The 16,641-nt window shown below is 33.0% G+C and overlaps 1 protein-coding gene across 1 annotated transcript; it reads right to left on the minus strand.

Moving 5' to 3' along the window:
- Positions 1-844: 844 nt before the first annotated feature.
- Smp_139980 (putative ataxin 2-binding protein (hexaribonucleotide binding protein 1)) lies at positions 845-14,892 on the minus strand (the record flags this gene model as incomplete). Its single annotated transcript, XM_018788711.1, has 8 exons — positions 14,488-14,892; positions 12,145-12,591; positions 11,687-11,740; positions 10,619-10,711; positions 6,210-6,273; positions 3,697-4,298; positions 1,961-2,535; positions 845-1,001 (listed from the first exon to the last, which is right to left on the minus strand). The coding sequence occupies exons 1-8, from the start codon at positions 14,776-14,778 to the stop codon at positions 845-847; spliced, it is 2,283 nt and encodes a 760-aa protein (XP_018654226.1). The 5' UTR covers positions 14,779-14,892.
- Between the last annotated feature and the right edge of the window lie 1,749 nt (positions 14,893-16,641).

A 16,641-nucleotide genomic window follows, 5' to 3' on the forward strand; every position in this document is an offset into this window, starting at 1 on the left:
ATAGAAATAGGTAGTTGTTAGAATATGAAGAGAATAAGAGATAGGAAAGTTAATTTTATCCCACCAGGCATGTGCATGTTTTTAAATGCAAATTACTAGAATTTTAAGAGATAACGGAAGAAACTAAAATCCGTACCATCATTATCATCATCAAAAACAGAATGTAAATGTTATGTACAAAAACATAAGTAGACATACATAAGCACATACTTGTAAAGTGATATACACAAACAGTACCAGAAGTAGCAGAAAGTGGCAGCAGTAGCAATAATCAGTCACATTTCAAAATTGGAGTGCATGCACCAAACACAAAGACGTACTTAACACTAAACAAAAAGTACCTGAAATGTCTGATTTTCGTTTAGCTGGAAGTCATCAACTCTCAACAGTAAGATATGCAAGCAAACTGAATGGACAGACAAGCAACAGGTGTTGCTTTGTGCATTTCATATATTACATTCACAAGAAATTGCCTCCGATATACTTTGATTTTTCATATGTGCCTTCCTTTCCACACATTCTAGGTATTCAGCATAACCTAATAATGTCAATCACTCACGGTAGGTAATAAAAAATGACTCCCAATCTCAAAGGGAGAATAAATTACTGCTTTTTGTAAGCACGTCAATCTATCCTATTTATGCGTGGAATCAACTTCTTCGGACGAGAAATGCACACCAAAACTAACAGGAAATAAATAAGGGCAAATAAACACGAGCAGATGATTATAACTGCATAAAATGAGCTTTACAACTGATAATCAATATTAACAGAAGTGCATTCCGCCTAATAGGGCTAGCTATATAACGAAAACGAAGAAAGGCTGATGGAAGTACATTCGATTTTAATAAGGAGAGAAACGTTGATAGCTTGAGTTAGTTCGATATATTGCAGGTGTAGTGACCACTGCATTATTTATTGCATAGCCCGCTGCAAGTCTGTTTAGATAAGGGTCCATACTAGCTGCTGCGGCCGCTGCTGGATTTAAATCCGGTAAATAACTGAAATAGAAATTATTACAACATATTATTACATCACATAATTTTTTATTTTAAAGATACTTCATTAGAAGAGGTTAGACGAAATTACACAGAACCATTGAGACGTTAACTTGTATGCTTAACAACTTAGGTAATTTAAAGATTATGAGGGAGTATATAATCCACTAACCAGTCATCAAGTAGGTTCATTAAACACAGCAGCATTAAATATTTATTATTGATTGTTATTACTAAAAAAACTCCCACCAGTCGATATTTGAATTTCTTGGGAAGAGTAAGTTTTCTATTATTTCTAAGCGAATCCTTTTAATAATAAATATATTTTTTGTTATATCCCAATCAGTAGAAGATTGTATTTCTGACGTTTCGTAACTTAATGTCACCCACTTTTTCGGAGTAAATGATTAACCGAAGTCGGTTATTTATTTTCTCTGAAGAGGCGGGTTGTATTTAGTCACGAACCGTCTGAAATCCAATTTTCTACTGATTGGGATGTATAGCTGACAATGAATTGTGTCAGCAAATAATTTCACTGTTTAAAAAGTTCCTATTTTGTCAAAAATCAACAGGAAAGTGTGTGACATTGAAAGATATCAGTATCACTTTTTAGTTGAATATCGAGAATTGGTTTAATATTTTTACTATATTGTATTTGCAAATGATAAATGATGGCAGTTAGGTTTACGATCAAACAACTTATTTTCGCAAACCAGTTTAGTTAACAACCACAAAGCATCAACTTTTATCGTTTCTTTTGGTTAGATGCAGCCGATCTAACTGAATTTAAAGATTACAATTTGTTGACAAAGCAATATACCTCATATTGCTGGTATTGGAGAATATATAGATAAACCAATAAACTTCGAACCAAAGCCTTTCAAATCAGTTTTAATTAGAAATCTGCATAATAAGGCATTTAAACAGTATAACGAACACCTGATTTGAAACCATAAACTTACGACATCACTGTTGGACTAACTGATGTTTGTGTGGGAAAATGTTGAGAAGCTACAGCTGCAGCTGCCGCAGCTGCAGCAGCCATTGCAGGTTGATTTGTTCCAGAAAGTGAGGCTTGGACTACCCCTGGTGTATTTGACCCACTGACTGAGACTTGACTAGCAGAAATTGAGGTATGAGCACCATTTGCCTGAATTTGTACAGCATTAGCATTCTGAGAACCGGAAGCTGAACTAACAAGTACATTTGAGTTGCTAGTGACAGATCTGTTGGACGTTAAATTAGTAGCATTAAATGAATTCGTTGAATTTGAGAAAGCCCTCAACATATTTGCAGCTACAGCTGCAGCTGCTTGAGAAGGTGAAAAGGCTCCACACAATCCAACTGGATTCCCTGAAATCGACCCCGTCAAGTTTTCAATCGTATTCGTGGCAGGAAGACTTACAGGAGTAAACCCAGCAGCTACCGCCGCTGCTAGAGCCCTTTGATTTGCTTGAATCTGTTGCTGCTGTTGTTGAATACGATGCTGTAACTCTAGTTCAACACCCATATTTGAACTAGGATCAAACCACTGAACCTATCAAAGTGATGGAGAGACATACATAAGATTCTCAGTTCATCAATCAAAAATAGAAATAAAATATCCACTAATGAAAATTTAGAGTTTCCTCTTTTGCGGTATAATATAAATTTAACTTTTATCAACAACCGGTGTTGTTTGAAGAACAGGAATAGAAAATAGTTAGTGGATATATATTATATTATAGTTCAAGCTCCTAACGACTACGTATATATAGTAGAATGTTTTAGTTTTGTGACCACCACTAAATCAGTCAGTCACATTTTCGAAACTCCGAAAATCTCTACTTATTAAAAAGTTTACTCAAAAATGATATTACTTCATAAATCCTCAAGTCTATTCAACACAGGTGTGTGAGTAAAAATATCAATAGACTGAGTTAGAAACAGCTTACTAAATATTACCAGTTGATGAAAATTTCAATTTATTCTGACTGCTAGAGTTTAACGTCTTAATCATAAAGCACTCGTCATCAGAATTCAGGATAATCGATTTCCTCTTCGAGAAAGCTTTGGGTGTTCATCGATGAAACTTCTTTAGATAAAATAGTAGTAGAATATATTGTACTAAGTAGTAGTTACCCTGATGATTTCGGCTCGTGACGAAGCATCTTTTGAACTTTTTGTTCACAAAAGTCAGAACTTTTGCAGGTATCCAATGTGATTTAGTTTTATTAGAGTAACCTAACATTCTATGATCAAGAGATAGTATTGGCTGAATTAACCAGCATTTCAGATTTACAAATATTTTAACGCGCTTACTAGGTTCATACTGAGTGCTTATGGTAACATCATATTGGACATAATTGGAACATTTTTAACCAATATTAGTGCATTAATCAATACTTTTACATAACATTATGGTCCTCGTCGAGAATTGTCTGAGTAATCACCCATTTCCAAGATTACAAGATTTTATATTCTCAGGTACTCGGCAGATAACAAACAAACCAGAGATATAAATATATAACTGAATCAGTCAGGACACAAATATATATCGTCTCATAGCGAGCTTGAATTAATAAAAATAACACATAACTAGTTGTATAAACACCAGACTGTACACTATTTTAAGTGAAATTATGTTGACTAGTGTCATATTATTTTACTTGGCGCTTGTCTGAACCACTATTACTACAATAAGGGATAGATTGCTTACCAGTGGTGTATGACCATTCGGTCCTAAAAGAGTTCCCGTCTGGGGGAACATTGCCATAGCAGCCAAAGAATTTGTCAAACCGGGTGCTTGAGACGGTGATCCAAAATTTTGGATGGCGGTTGATGGTGTAGTTCCACTAACGGGCCCATTATTGGTCCCAAGGCATCCAGGACTTGGACTTCCAATCCCTCCAAACGCTGCAGCGGCATAACTAGCAAGTAAAGCTGCGGTGTTTGGGTCAGCTCCAGCTAAACAAAATGCAGCTGCAGCTGCAGGATTGTAATTTACCGGTGTTCCTGAAGCACTTGCCACTGCAGCTGCTAATAAAGCTTGGTTCGCATTAAAAGTATTACCAGCAGGCATAGCAGCTATATTTGTAAGTGTTGGGTTGGTGGCTGCAAAACAAGCTTGATTTTGTAATAGTCCACCAAGTCCTGAACCGACAACCATAGATGCTAGGTTGCTGGGTGTTGGCATTGAAACTACTGGTAATCCACACGTAATACCTGCTGCACCACGCAACGCAGCAGCAGCCGCAGCTATCGCAGCTGTCGAAGACGTACTTGGTACAAGCGCTCTGATACCTCGAAGCGTTGTTGCTGCTAAAATAAAAGAACAACCAGATGGTACTTAGGTTAGTTTGGGTTTAAATCAGAAAAAATATTACAATGAAATGTTCAATATCGATTTTAGTATATTCTTAGGCGACAAAAATTGAAATTAATGACATTAATAAATAAAAATGTTTTGAAATACAAGCATTATGAAGTGTTTATGAACTAACTCTATTTCTTATTGAAAAAATCAAATAACATTCCCAGAGAAGGTAAAAACGTCGAGTAACTTAATGTTTCACAAGTGATGATAAACGGACCAGTCAAATGCAGCAGTGAAATTTTTCGAGAAATGGGGAAATGGATGAGTAAAAGGAGAGTGGATTTACTTCTATTTTTGTTCGCGAATACAGCCCAGAAATATTATTAGTCGTATAAAAATTTTATAAATATTATTCGTTTGGTGGTGCACAAAATGGATTGATTATGTCCAAACAACCAATAAAAACTAGACAACACTGGACAACTGTTTTTAGAAGAATCAGATCCAGTACTCTCAATCATCACATGGGTAATTACCCTTCCAACCAATGAGTTGGTACTCAGTGGCTTACATTTTTGACTTTAGTCGACACGTGGTGTTATGCTAACACCATAAATTGCCATTGGTGTTATCTGTCCCACGATCGGCACGCATAAACTTCATCGGTCACGGCTTCTCAATAGAACTTCGAGGATCTCCTTTCGAAACTGACCAAACATTGTAAGTGAGAGTTTGTGGAAGTTGTTCAATACTTAGTTTACATTGAATCAAGTTCCCCCATAGGAAAGCAATTCATTAATATACTTTGAAGTTTCTCTCTTCCTTAGACAGTGGGCAGTAAAAATTCACGTATTTGTATAGCATAATTAGAGTGAGTTAAATGAAGGCTTTAACCTCAGTCTTTGAACCTTATGACGTTCACTGATATAGTGTATCTAAAATTCTAGTGAAATTCACCCTTCCTCAGAAACTGAAGCTAATCGTTTGGCATTGTACTCGCATAGGTTGTCGCTAATAATTAAAAGCAAGAATCTAACTTAGTTATGACAACTGACCATTGTAAAGAAGGGTGTAAGCTCAAATTTTAAACTAAAACGTTTTCACATGTGCTTTCATATTGATTACCAAAGTATTACACTCTTTACAGGCTATCATTAACGTTCAGGCACCAAAGACAATACATTATGATATTAAGTTGTAATGAGTAATGTTCACGCCAAACAATCTGATTGATATACCTGATCTGAGAACTCAACAGATAGATCTCACTTTTTATGTTTACACTAGTAATCCTTTGTTTAATGACAGTGAAAGCTTGATAAACAAATTATTCGACAAAGTGGATATCGTATCATTAAAAGTAACAGATGAATTTCATAATTTTGTTCATCTTAAAAAGCCACTAACTTAGTAGATTCTACAATTATTCATAATACTGAAGATTACAGACTTGATATACTCAGTGAATATAATCAACATGTAATTATGCAACATATTTAATAGATAGACACCAGTCAGATTTATAAATTAAATGCTGGTAATCTAATCACTGTGTTGATCGACTTTTGTTTCCTTATCCATAGCTAATAATGTGATTTTAAAAAAGCTTTCTAGCATGGCTAATCATTATTAGTAACTGGGTCGTTCCAATAAAATTAATGGAGTGATCTTTCTTATATTACGTAAGATTTCAATGAGAAAGCAATATATTTGAACCTTTGCAAACGATGTACACGATTAACATGCACTTAAAAAGACATGAAACTGTTGAAATAGTCTTATTATCTACCACACGAGTGGTTATGTTGACATTTGTAATGATGTACCACTGTTTTTGCCCAAAAGAAACATAATAAATAGGCGGTATAGTTGTTTCCCAAAACTCTCATGAAACAATAATTGTGATCAAATTTCGAGGAGAACCAAACTCCAATAAGTATTACTCAAAGATTTTAAAAAATGTATGGACCCGTGCAGTAGCATTATTAATCTAGTAAGAAAATGGATAGACATGCAAACACAAAGGTTCAGATTTTTAGTACAAACATCAGTGTATCTAACCACTATGTAGATACCAATAAGCAATTGAAACAGTAATGAAAGTAATTACCAATCCAATGTAAAACAAGCTAAAGTAACCGTTTTGAAATGTTCAGCGTAAATAAATACAAACCGCAAAGACTTTGCCGATGAATCTAGGACAAAATAAAATTGTATAACAGATGAAGTTGATAATTGTCAATCAATTTGTATTTCTTATCACTTGTAAATCGGACTTGCATCTATCTAAACATCTCGACGTTAAGTTATTACGTGGTAGAACTTGAATTAGTTACATAATAGGCTTGTACAAGACTTCGAATATACCTATTTAATGAATCTTAACAAACATAAAACTCATATCTAAGGCACCTTTCAGCTGTCTTTTAAAATGAGTAGCAGAAATTTGTTTTAAAATTTATTTTAGGGTGAAAATTTACAAAATATAAGTAATAAGCTATAAATAATTCATTGAGCATCAATTTTATTCGATGGACATCTGAAAACAAAACAGATGGTTAAGAATTTCAGTTTGTCTCTACTCTTTTTATTTCAATATAAAACCTGAATTGTCACCAGCAGTATTTTGCTAAGTGTACCTGAGTTTTATTAGTTCCATTATCAACAGTAACGAAGTACAGCTTTGTGAGTGAAGTGACCAAGGAGTGTTCATCTGTTGTATCAAACTGAAAGTTGAAAATCTTCTATACTTTGCTGAATGACTAACTTTCGAAGTAAGCAATAGGATAATGCCAGTGTTCCTTAAGGATAGTGTATCTTCATCTTAGTTAAATTGGAAATTGAATACAAATGCCAACGTGTGAAAATAATTCATGGTTCACTAACCTCTCTGCTGATCCTACCTGAAAATTATCGACAATCGCTTAATGCTTTTTAGATATCTACATAAAACCATATTCATAATCCATTGTATAACATATACCAGTGACAATAATATCCTATACGATGTAAATTGTAACTTTATAAAGCTTATAGATCATAACCAAACAGCAAAAATGACTTCATAACTTACTCAACTATCCTTTATTAGATAAAAAGAAAGACACTATGTTTTTCGTTAAAAGAGATGAAGATAACTAGGCCAGATAAGGTTTCCGGTTTCCCCCACAATTCGCATAATCAGTCTCAAATTAGAAAGATTTCATGTAAGCCTCCTGATTGAAAGACATAATTAACCAGTACTTTAGTTAGTAATATGAAGTTGTGTCCATCACTGGACTTAAACACATCAAATACTTTCATATTATTGGTAGCCTAACCACATAACTCCTGAACTCCCCTTAACCTGGTTGAAGCTGATTTTCTCAACCATAGTACACTAAATTTAAGGTAATGAAGCATTACATGCATCAACTGATCAGTCTATCAAATGTTACACGTATCAGCATTAAAAAAACACTTTATCAACATAGAAACAGATAATTAATTACACATGCGAACCTGATTAAATCGCTTTCCTATGAACAAATGACGTGCCTCAAAAGTCATGCGTGTCAAATAGGTGTCGGAAAAACTCTAAACGTGAAACATGGATTAACTTTAAGCTGAAGGGTTTCATTCGATAACAGGAGCTTCAATATATATATATTGTCCATGTATGCCAAAAAATCTACAGTCACTCGAAAGGGAAAAACTAAAATGCCCTAAAGTTATATGTTAAAAAATCAAATTTTAAAGCTGCCATACAGATAACTTACTAGCTGATTACTTTTTTCATTAATTTACAGAACTTTTATCAAGATTATACCACAGAAAAAGAATTGATAATGTACATCAGTATGTAACTTAAGCATCACAAATCAAAGATGATTCAAACTACAATCAAGTTTACTTTTCAAATTATCAAAAAGATTGAGATATAACTGTGATTCATGAAGTTACCCACTTCAAGCTCTAAGTTATCGTTATACATTAATCTGTTGTAATTATGGTTTTAACATGCTTACGTAGTGAGTAGTTTCACTCTATATGCACTTGTGTTTAGTGCATTACCATACACACAAACACATTCACAAATGAATCAACAAATATTTGACTAAGTGACATAGGCTTTGCACACAGAATTGGGCATTCAAATACTGAAAAAGCTTATGTTCATTGACTGATAACATACAGTGTTGTTTACCAGTATGTCGTCTTATGGGTATTGGACCGGTGATGTTAGTGAACGAAAGCGAATTTCAGCATACTAGAAACAGATCGTTTTGCACATAGAAGAATTATCAAAAATTAAAATTACTATGAAAATAATACAAAGTTTATGATATATTTCAAATATTTTGTTATTCATTCTCCACTATGTCATCATTTTACTTGATTCATGATGCAAGATCTAAATATTAAAGTGTAGGAATGTTTCATCATGATGCCTATTTTGCTTTCTGATGCTTCATTTAAGAGGTGTAGTTGGTTAACTTAAACAAACGACTATCACCAATTAACAAGATGTGTTATCAGAGTATGAACACATGATATCTTGATTAGAAATTTTCTAACTCTTTTGGTGGAAAATCATTTTAAAATCAATCTAAAATATACACTGTAATTTGACATTTAGTATTCTCACCTAAAACATTGAAATCTGGCCAAACGATTATCGTGTTATTTTCAAAGATCACAATTAAAGTCATGTCACCACACTATTAAGTGCAAATAACAGTTTTAGACAGTGAGTCATAACATGAATCTTATGAACTGGAGAAGCCAACTAATTTTCACCACTAGCTTAGAGTATATGAATTGTATGGATCTCATTTCGATAATAATTTCCAAAGGGTTTTTCCATAGCACAACGGCTTTTGAAGTGATTCATTTTCAGTCATGTTGTTCATCAAAGACTAATCAAACGTTGCTTTTAAGAGATTAATTCTGTTGAGAAGTTACCAAGTCGCTGAATGCTTTCTAATATCCCACTGTCCATTAAGTAGGTTGACTGTATGACAAAGTTTGTTTAAGTATTAGTATATTGGTCTAAGGGGTCTTCAAATGAGCACATAATGTTCTTTAAGGAATTTCACAAATAGTGACTGAAAAGTGGAGTCGGCATGTCAACTGGAATTTTTGAAACATTAATTTTTAATTTTTTTTAAAAACATAATCGGTTAACAGTCAATAAGTTAATTCTAAAATGAGTTTTAATTCCACGCTTAGGATAACACAACATTAAGGGGATTAAATAACAAGTTGACATAGGCGGGTGGTGAATTTCAATAATTTACAGTATTTTAGGGTATCCAGAGTTGTATCAAAATGGGATTAGATAAATCCCTGAACACTCACCAATGGCTGGCCTGCAACTCAGCCTCTCAACTCTACTTTACGCTTGATCATCACATTAATGTAGATGACACTAAGAATATGTTTTCCTATATAACAAATCACTCAAGCAAAACTATCAGTTATTACAATTTGATCCGATGATTTTTCAACCTAAAGTGTTTGTATCAGTTTATAGATTACAGATTTTTAATGAACATGGGTTATAGATTAAAACTGATGAAAACCTCTAAAAAATGAAAAAGCAATGGTCCGTTATTTTCTACTTTCAAACATATGGAAACTAACTCGAAGTAGTGAAACAACCTCAAGTTCATTAGAAAAAGTTCCATCTGTTGGTTAATAACTACTTGACTATTGGCAGTAAACGGATAGTTTTAAACAGTATGTAATGTTAAAAGATATACAGTATTTTAATTCCCAGAAGCGTTTTGTCTAATCTGAAGATTTTACCCTATCAAAGATACAATTTTCCATCATAGAAAGTACCAAGTCGATGCTTTATACAAATATTGATTCAGTGAGGCGAATTTCAATAGGTTGTAATAAATCAAACAAATGAACACAGTTTTAATGTAGCATAGAGTTTTACACTCTTTTGAAAATACATCAATACGAATTGGAACATGTCAACACATTCATTTATTTCACATATACACTACATTAACTAAATTGATTTTTTTTATGTACCCTCCACTAACAAACAAACAAGCATCAAAGGTCATAGAAATAATTGTGTATGTGGTTAGTATGATGGACTGAAAGTGAAATACAGAAAGTGTGACTCAGTTAGTTGAGGTCATGATTTTCTTTGTAAATATGTCTTCCACAAATCCTTTTCATAAATAAGTGGAGATTTACTGTGCCAGTAACCTCAATTTAAGTAAACAAATATCGCATAGAGTGGGATGTTTAAACAATGTTTTTTTTCTTTTTTGCCTCGATAATCGAAAGTATATCATTTTACAATATCACAGTAGGATCCTACCTCAATTTTTCTACCTTCAACTACTGTGCCATTTAGATTTTCTCTTGCATGATCAGCTTCTTCCCCCGTTGCGAATGTGACGAAACCAAAACCCTATCAACAAACATAATGAATAGAGAGGAGGGTACTTGTTTAGATATAAGGCTTACGAAAGAAAATCAAAGTTTGAAAGAAGCCCCTGGAACAAAAAACGAGCGAAATAATGAAATCTGAACTAAACTGTCCAATAATGATATAAATAGGAGGAAAATTACTACGATTCCTATACCTTGACCAATCTTATTAAATAACTCTAATGACCGACTTTAGAGTTAATCTGTTAAAGTTTAACATGGAATAAGTAAGCATTACCTACTCAGTACTGGACGTAAAACTCACAAAATTAATCTCTTAAGTATTCATCAAGGTTAACTGATTCATGGTCCCCAGAATGCCAGGAGATAAATATCAATGTGAGGTGGGTACTAAACAACAATCTTATCTGTCCACTTAGAATTAAAACTTTAGTTTCGACTTTATTTTATCGACTGAAATCCTATGGTAGTTAAAGTTAAAATCGGCTGTTCGAGCATTAAATACCTCCATAAAAAATTATAAAATATGGTCTTAATCCTAACAGAAGTTGGGGATGCGTTCTCAATAGTAATCATAGAAAATAAGGAATATAATATGCAATAGACTCAGCAATTTAGTTTTTTCCTATTTCTGATCTAAATTTCTATTGTCAGTGATTTTTCACTTTGGATAATACTTCTTGATCCTTGGAATTTCAATTAACCAAAAACTTTCAAAAAGTATTTGCAGAAACAAAACCCGCAAATGTCAGTTACTACCAATAGTGATCGTGAAGATTACTACTTCTTTCAACATGACTAGTGCGAGAGGATACAGACTATTGCAATCATTGATGCATATGTGGAGATTTCACCAGGACTTTAAATAAAAAAGCATCACACTAAAAGTCACTTAATTAAACGTTTTATTATCTCTCGAAAATATTATTCAATGCAGATGATGTCTTCAGAATAACTAATAAATACTGCTAAAATTAAAAATGATAAAATATACCTTGGAACCACGTTCATTGAAAATAATTTCTACATCCAATATTGTACCAAATGGCTATAAGTGGTCAAAAGAAAGGAAAATAAAGGAAGATGCGTGACTAAATTTGTTCTCTTCAGTTACATTTCAAATTAATCATAAATATTAAAAAGTGACCACGAAAAATTGGATTCTTAAATTTTACTGTAATTAAAATTGGTTAATAGGTCAATGTAATTGGGCTTATGTTTGATAGTATTGGTTAGCTACCGATTTGTTTGCTTGCATACTTGTCATGAGGAATAACCTCTTTATCAGTCTAATACATCATGAAAAGTTTTGGACATTTAGGGGATTAGTTATATCCAGCATACACTTGACCAAGTGAGAAGTATATTCTAGTCTAACAAATGATACTGAAAAATAAAACTACTTATAATAACCTTATTTTTAAGTTTAATGTAAAATTTTGTACAACTTACTCCTAAAAGCTGACGAAGGTCTGCCTCTCTGAATCTAAATGGGATATTGGACACATGAAGACGTTTCGGCCCAACATTGACCAGATTAGCTGCTAAAGCGGCTGCTGTTCCGGAATTCATGATTGAACTAGTAACCGAAGGTGAAGCACTAGATGTGATTGTAGTTGAAGTAATCAGTGGCAAGTTTAAATCTCCACATAAGGAAAATAATGGAACTTTGTGATTCTGAGTTATAGAAGAGCTTGATGAAGTAAATGAGTAGCTCATTTCTGTTTTATCTTGTACATGAACATTAGAACTAGCATCTTTTGTTGACAAGTCAGATAGGTGAGCCGTGTGGTTAACAGGATCAACATACGTAGAAACCGGTGATATTATTGTAGAATTTTTCGATGAGACGACCAAGGCCGCAGCTGCTGCTGCTACAGCAGCTTCCAATGAGGCAACCTAAATCAGATATTCAGAAATCTTTTAAAATTGTGGTTTTAATTAAATTCTTCAATTAAATACAGCTTTCTTCACATTCGAAGGTAAGTGATAACTTATGTAAATCCAGAGGCAAAACAGTTTTAGTATGATTAATGGTAGTTAAAAGAATTATCCCTCTGATAATTAAACTATGTGTTCACAAAATACTTTGGTAAGTAGATAAATAATGGTTAAAAAATCATTTTCAGCTCAAATTCCTCGAATTGCCGGTGAGATTTTAGACAAATATTTAATTATCGTTAAATAAATCTCAAAACTTATGACTATCGTCTACATCAGTAGGATAGGTACATGTGGAATTGGTATATTTTTTCTCAGCTTTACTTTCAGTTAAGAACTTTGTTGACCACAAATACTTTCATCGTTTCTGAAAAATGACCTATGTCTAGTATGATTTTTCACTGTTTATGGGGGATTCATAAGCCTAGCGCGAATACAAAGCATATGAGTACTTAAAAGTAGTCTAGTATTCCATTCATTTAAACGTGGAGGAATACTTTCTCCCTTTGTAGTATGCTGAGCTTTTGTGGTGGCCTTTAAATAATTTTAGGACGTCTATAAGTTTGTTTTATGAAATTTGTTTGAAGTCATGTAGTACTCTATGTTATGTCGTGATCACAAAGCTCATTTTAGTCATTCAGAATTATAGAATAAGAAATTTTCGACCGGACAAACATACTCATAATTAATCAAAACAGAAATTAGGTGTTTATTTATATGTGCAATTTATTCCGCTTAAGTATTGGATCGTGACTTGATGGAAGGTAAGGGACAATCAAACGATTAGTGCTTAGACTCTCTTGAACCATTCTAACTAAATTGTGAACGATAACAGAATGGGCAATAAGATTTTTAACAACCCAATATAATTTAAATTTAGACCTGGTTACATCTGGTATTCTCTGACTCATCAATTAGAACAAAGGACTAGTTACTTGAAAACCTAACTACAGCCTAATCTACGGATATCAGCGTAAGGAATTTAGTTATCAGGAATCATATACTTAATGGCTGCAACGTAGGAGGGAATGTTAGCTCTTTACTTGACAATGGTATAGCACGAATCATCCAGGCAGTTATCAGTGTGAACAGTTAAAGAACGTGAGGTCTCTGGATATGTAACCTTTTTATCTTTTGGTTAACGTTACAATGAGTAGTTAAATAGCGATCATATACTACAGAAACTTGTTGACATTAGGTCTATAAACTTTAGTTCATTATCTTACTCTTACAGATTTAAAAATGTAGTTATTAAAGACTCTGATTAACGGCTGTGACGATCTGATTTACAGTCTTGATATGAAGGTGATGGCATACGATTGTAACATACATGAGAAGTACTGAAGTTTAGTGATGAGAAATTTCTATTTACGTTTAACTAGTAATTTTATTCAAGAGTATTTTAACTGTTGAACGGTTGATCTATTGAACTCAAAACATTACGTCTAACAAAGCTATTACTGATAATGAGAGATAAACACATAGATAAAAATAACTAGATAGATAAACCCTGTTATGAATATCCATGTGGGACCTGAGACTATTAAATGTATTTAGAATCTTAGTTATCTGAACTCCATAATATCAATAGTTATTTTTACATTTGGTTTAACTTTTTGAATACCCTTTAGTAAATCCACCACATATCCGCTTAAGGAATCTTGTACCAAATGATAAATAATAGGGTTTAGAATCCCCATCCTTTAAAGTAAACAGTGATACAATGATCTGTAACAAATTTACAACGTATAATCTTGCTCAAAAGTAGACTAATTCACGTGTGACTTATGCCATAGAAACATTGCATGTATAGTGGTTAAATGCTATAATATATTTATACCTATAATAACTTACTTGATGTGAATTAGTTGGATCTAATATATTGGCTGCTTCAACTTCATTGATAACTTTGGTACAAATGTCTGCAACGGGATTCAAGCATGTAGAAGTTGTGTTTGAAAATTGAATGTCTTCATGGTCTTTTGTATATGTAACTCCGGTTGGTTGAGCAGTTGATGAGCCAGTGGAACTACTGAAATTAGCTGGAACACCAGTAGTTGAAGAAATAATAGTATCACTTGATGAAGACGATACGGTACTGGGCACCATAAGATTACTATTTATAGGACTAGTTGAACTGAACATAATTTCTTTTCTTCTGATACAGTGAACGCCTTAATAAGTGATCTAATTAATTTTAGAAACTCCTTTACAGAGAATGTTGCTAAGTATTCGTGGAAACCTTCAGCTTGTGTACCCTTGTAAGATAATAGAAAGCATATTGATGCAATCTTAAGGACTCTTATGTATAAGGAAATGGCTTCATATTTCATGAAATTAGAATTGTTATTAGTCATTTCAGAATTAAAATCATTCGGACAAAATTTGGAGAACTGGTGTTGAATGAGTTTTTTATAACTTATCAGTAAAATAAATCATTGACTGTCCAGGTAATATTGGTCTCCGAAATGGTCATAAAATTAAGATTCTTAGGATTGGTTATCTCTATGGAGGGTGATTTACTAAAGAACAACAATAATTTTCTTCTTACTCCGAGAGAATAATACTAAATACCAGATGTTTGGTGAACTGAACGATTAGCTAACAATCTCTTATGGAACACTGGATATCAACTTGGTGGATAAATATTGTTGTCGTGTGACATGTAGGTTATAATCTGTTTAAAATTATCATTGAGTGCAGCTAAAGCTTTCACACTGGTACAAATGGATCTTCAGTTCTCCATTAATTTACATGGTTCTGTAGCTAATGTTATCGACGAAAACTGACTTCAGAACGTTTTCTAGTCGACAACAAATGGGTGTTTGATCTGTATATCATATCCAGTGAGCATATTGTGATCGATCATTTTTAAATAAACACGAATTACAAACCTTTCGTTCTACATCAGCTAATCCTTCTCACTAAGTAAACATGACAATTTGAGTAGTTGAGTATTTGATAGTGATATATGTATCAATCGATCAGTCATTTATCTTACAGCAGCTTATCTTTATTAGCCTTCTACTGTTAATAATGGACATTAAATCCCTTTTATTTCCAAAATTGAAATGATTTCTTGGAGACATATTACTTAGTAATTGGTAACAATAATTAAAAGTTTTCACTGAATATTCAATAATATCTACCAAGTAAATTATTGGCAATTTAGGAGAGCCAAACCAACATAAATTACTGGGCTCAACAGCTGATTGATGAGAACTATTTGCTACAAAAAGATTTGATTCACTGAAATACATGATTGATGCTAATTATTACCGGCTTTTTAGGTTTATCGAGACTCATATACATTTTTACTTTTATGTAGATGCTATATTCTGTCGTATGTTTAAATAGTGGAAACCTCATCATTTCATTCAATAAGTGGTAACTATGATAAAATAGAAACTGGACATAGTTGATTTTCTAATTCTATTATTTATTTGACTGATGTAACAACACATATGTTAATTTTTATCCAACAACCTGACACTACTTATCTGACATCCAGCTTTAGTGTAAACAGGAAAGGTATTGTTTATCCAGACGAAGTAAAATAAGTACCTGTTGAAGATTAAATAAACATGAAATAAATAGAACAGTCCTCCAATTGGTCACTATCAAATGCATAAGCGTTAAGCTTTAGATTTCAGGAAGCTTTTATTACTGGTATTATTAATTACCAGTACTACTTGGGGAAATTATTTTAAAATCCCTTCATGATGACCTAACTCCTTGAACTATCAGTGACCTTAGATATACCGACAGAAAAACCAGTAGTGCTGGCCGTAACTGGTGAACCGTTATTAAAAATAAGTTGCATTCGAAAACTCCATGATATACATTTATTAATTACTTAACATGTTTAAATCACCAACTAATAGAGAGTTTAAGTTTAAGTTCATGACAGGAAGCCTCTTCAATAAAGTCTCAAATTTTGTAGACTCTTTAAATGAAAATGCGTGGAAAAGAGTAACTTCTTTAATATATTCATCCTTCACAGTCTTA

This window comes from Schistosoma mansoni, chromosome W, assembly GCF_000237925.1.
Source record: "Schistosoma mansoni strain Puerto Rico chromosome W, complete genome".
Lineage (NCBI taxonomy): Eukaryota > Metazoa > Platyhelminthes > Trematoda > Strigeidida > Schistosomatidae > Schistosoma > Schistosoma mansoni.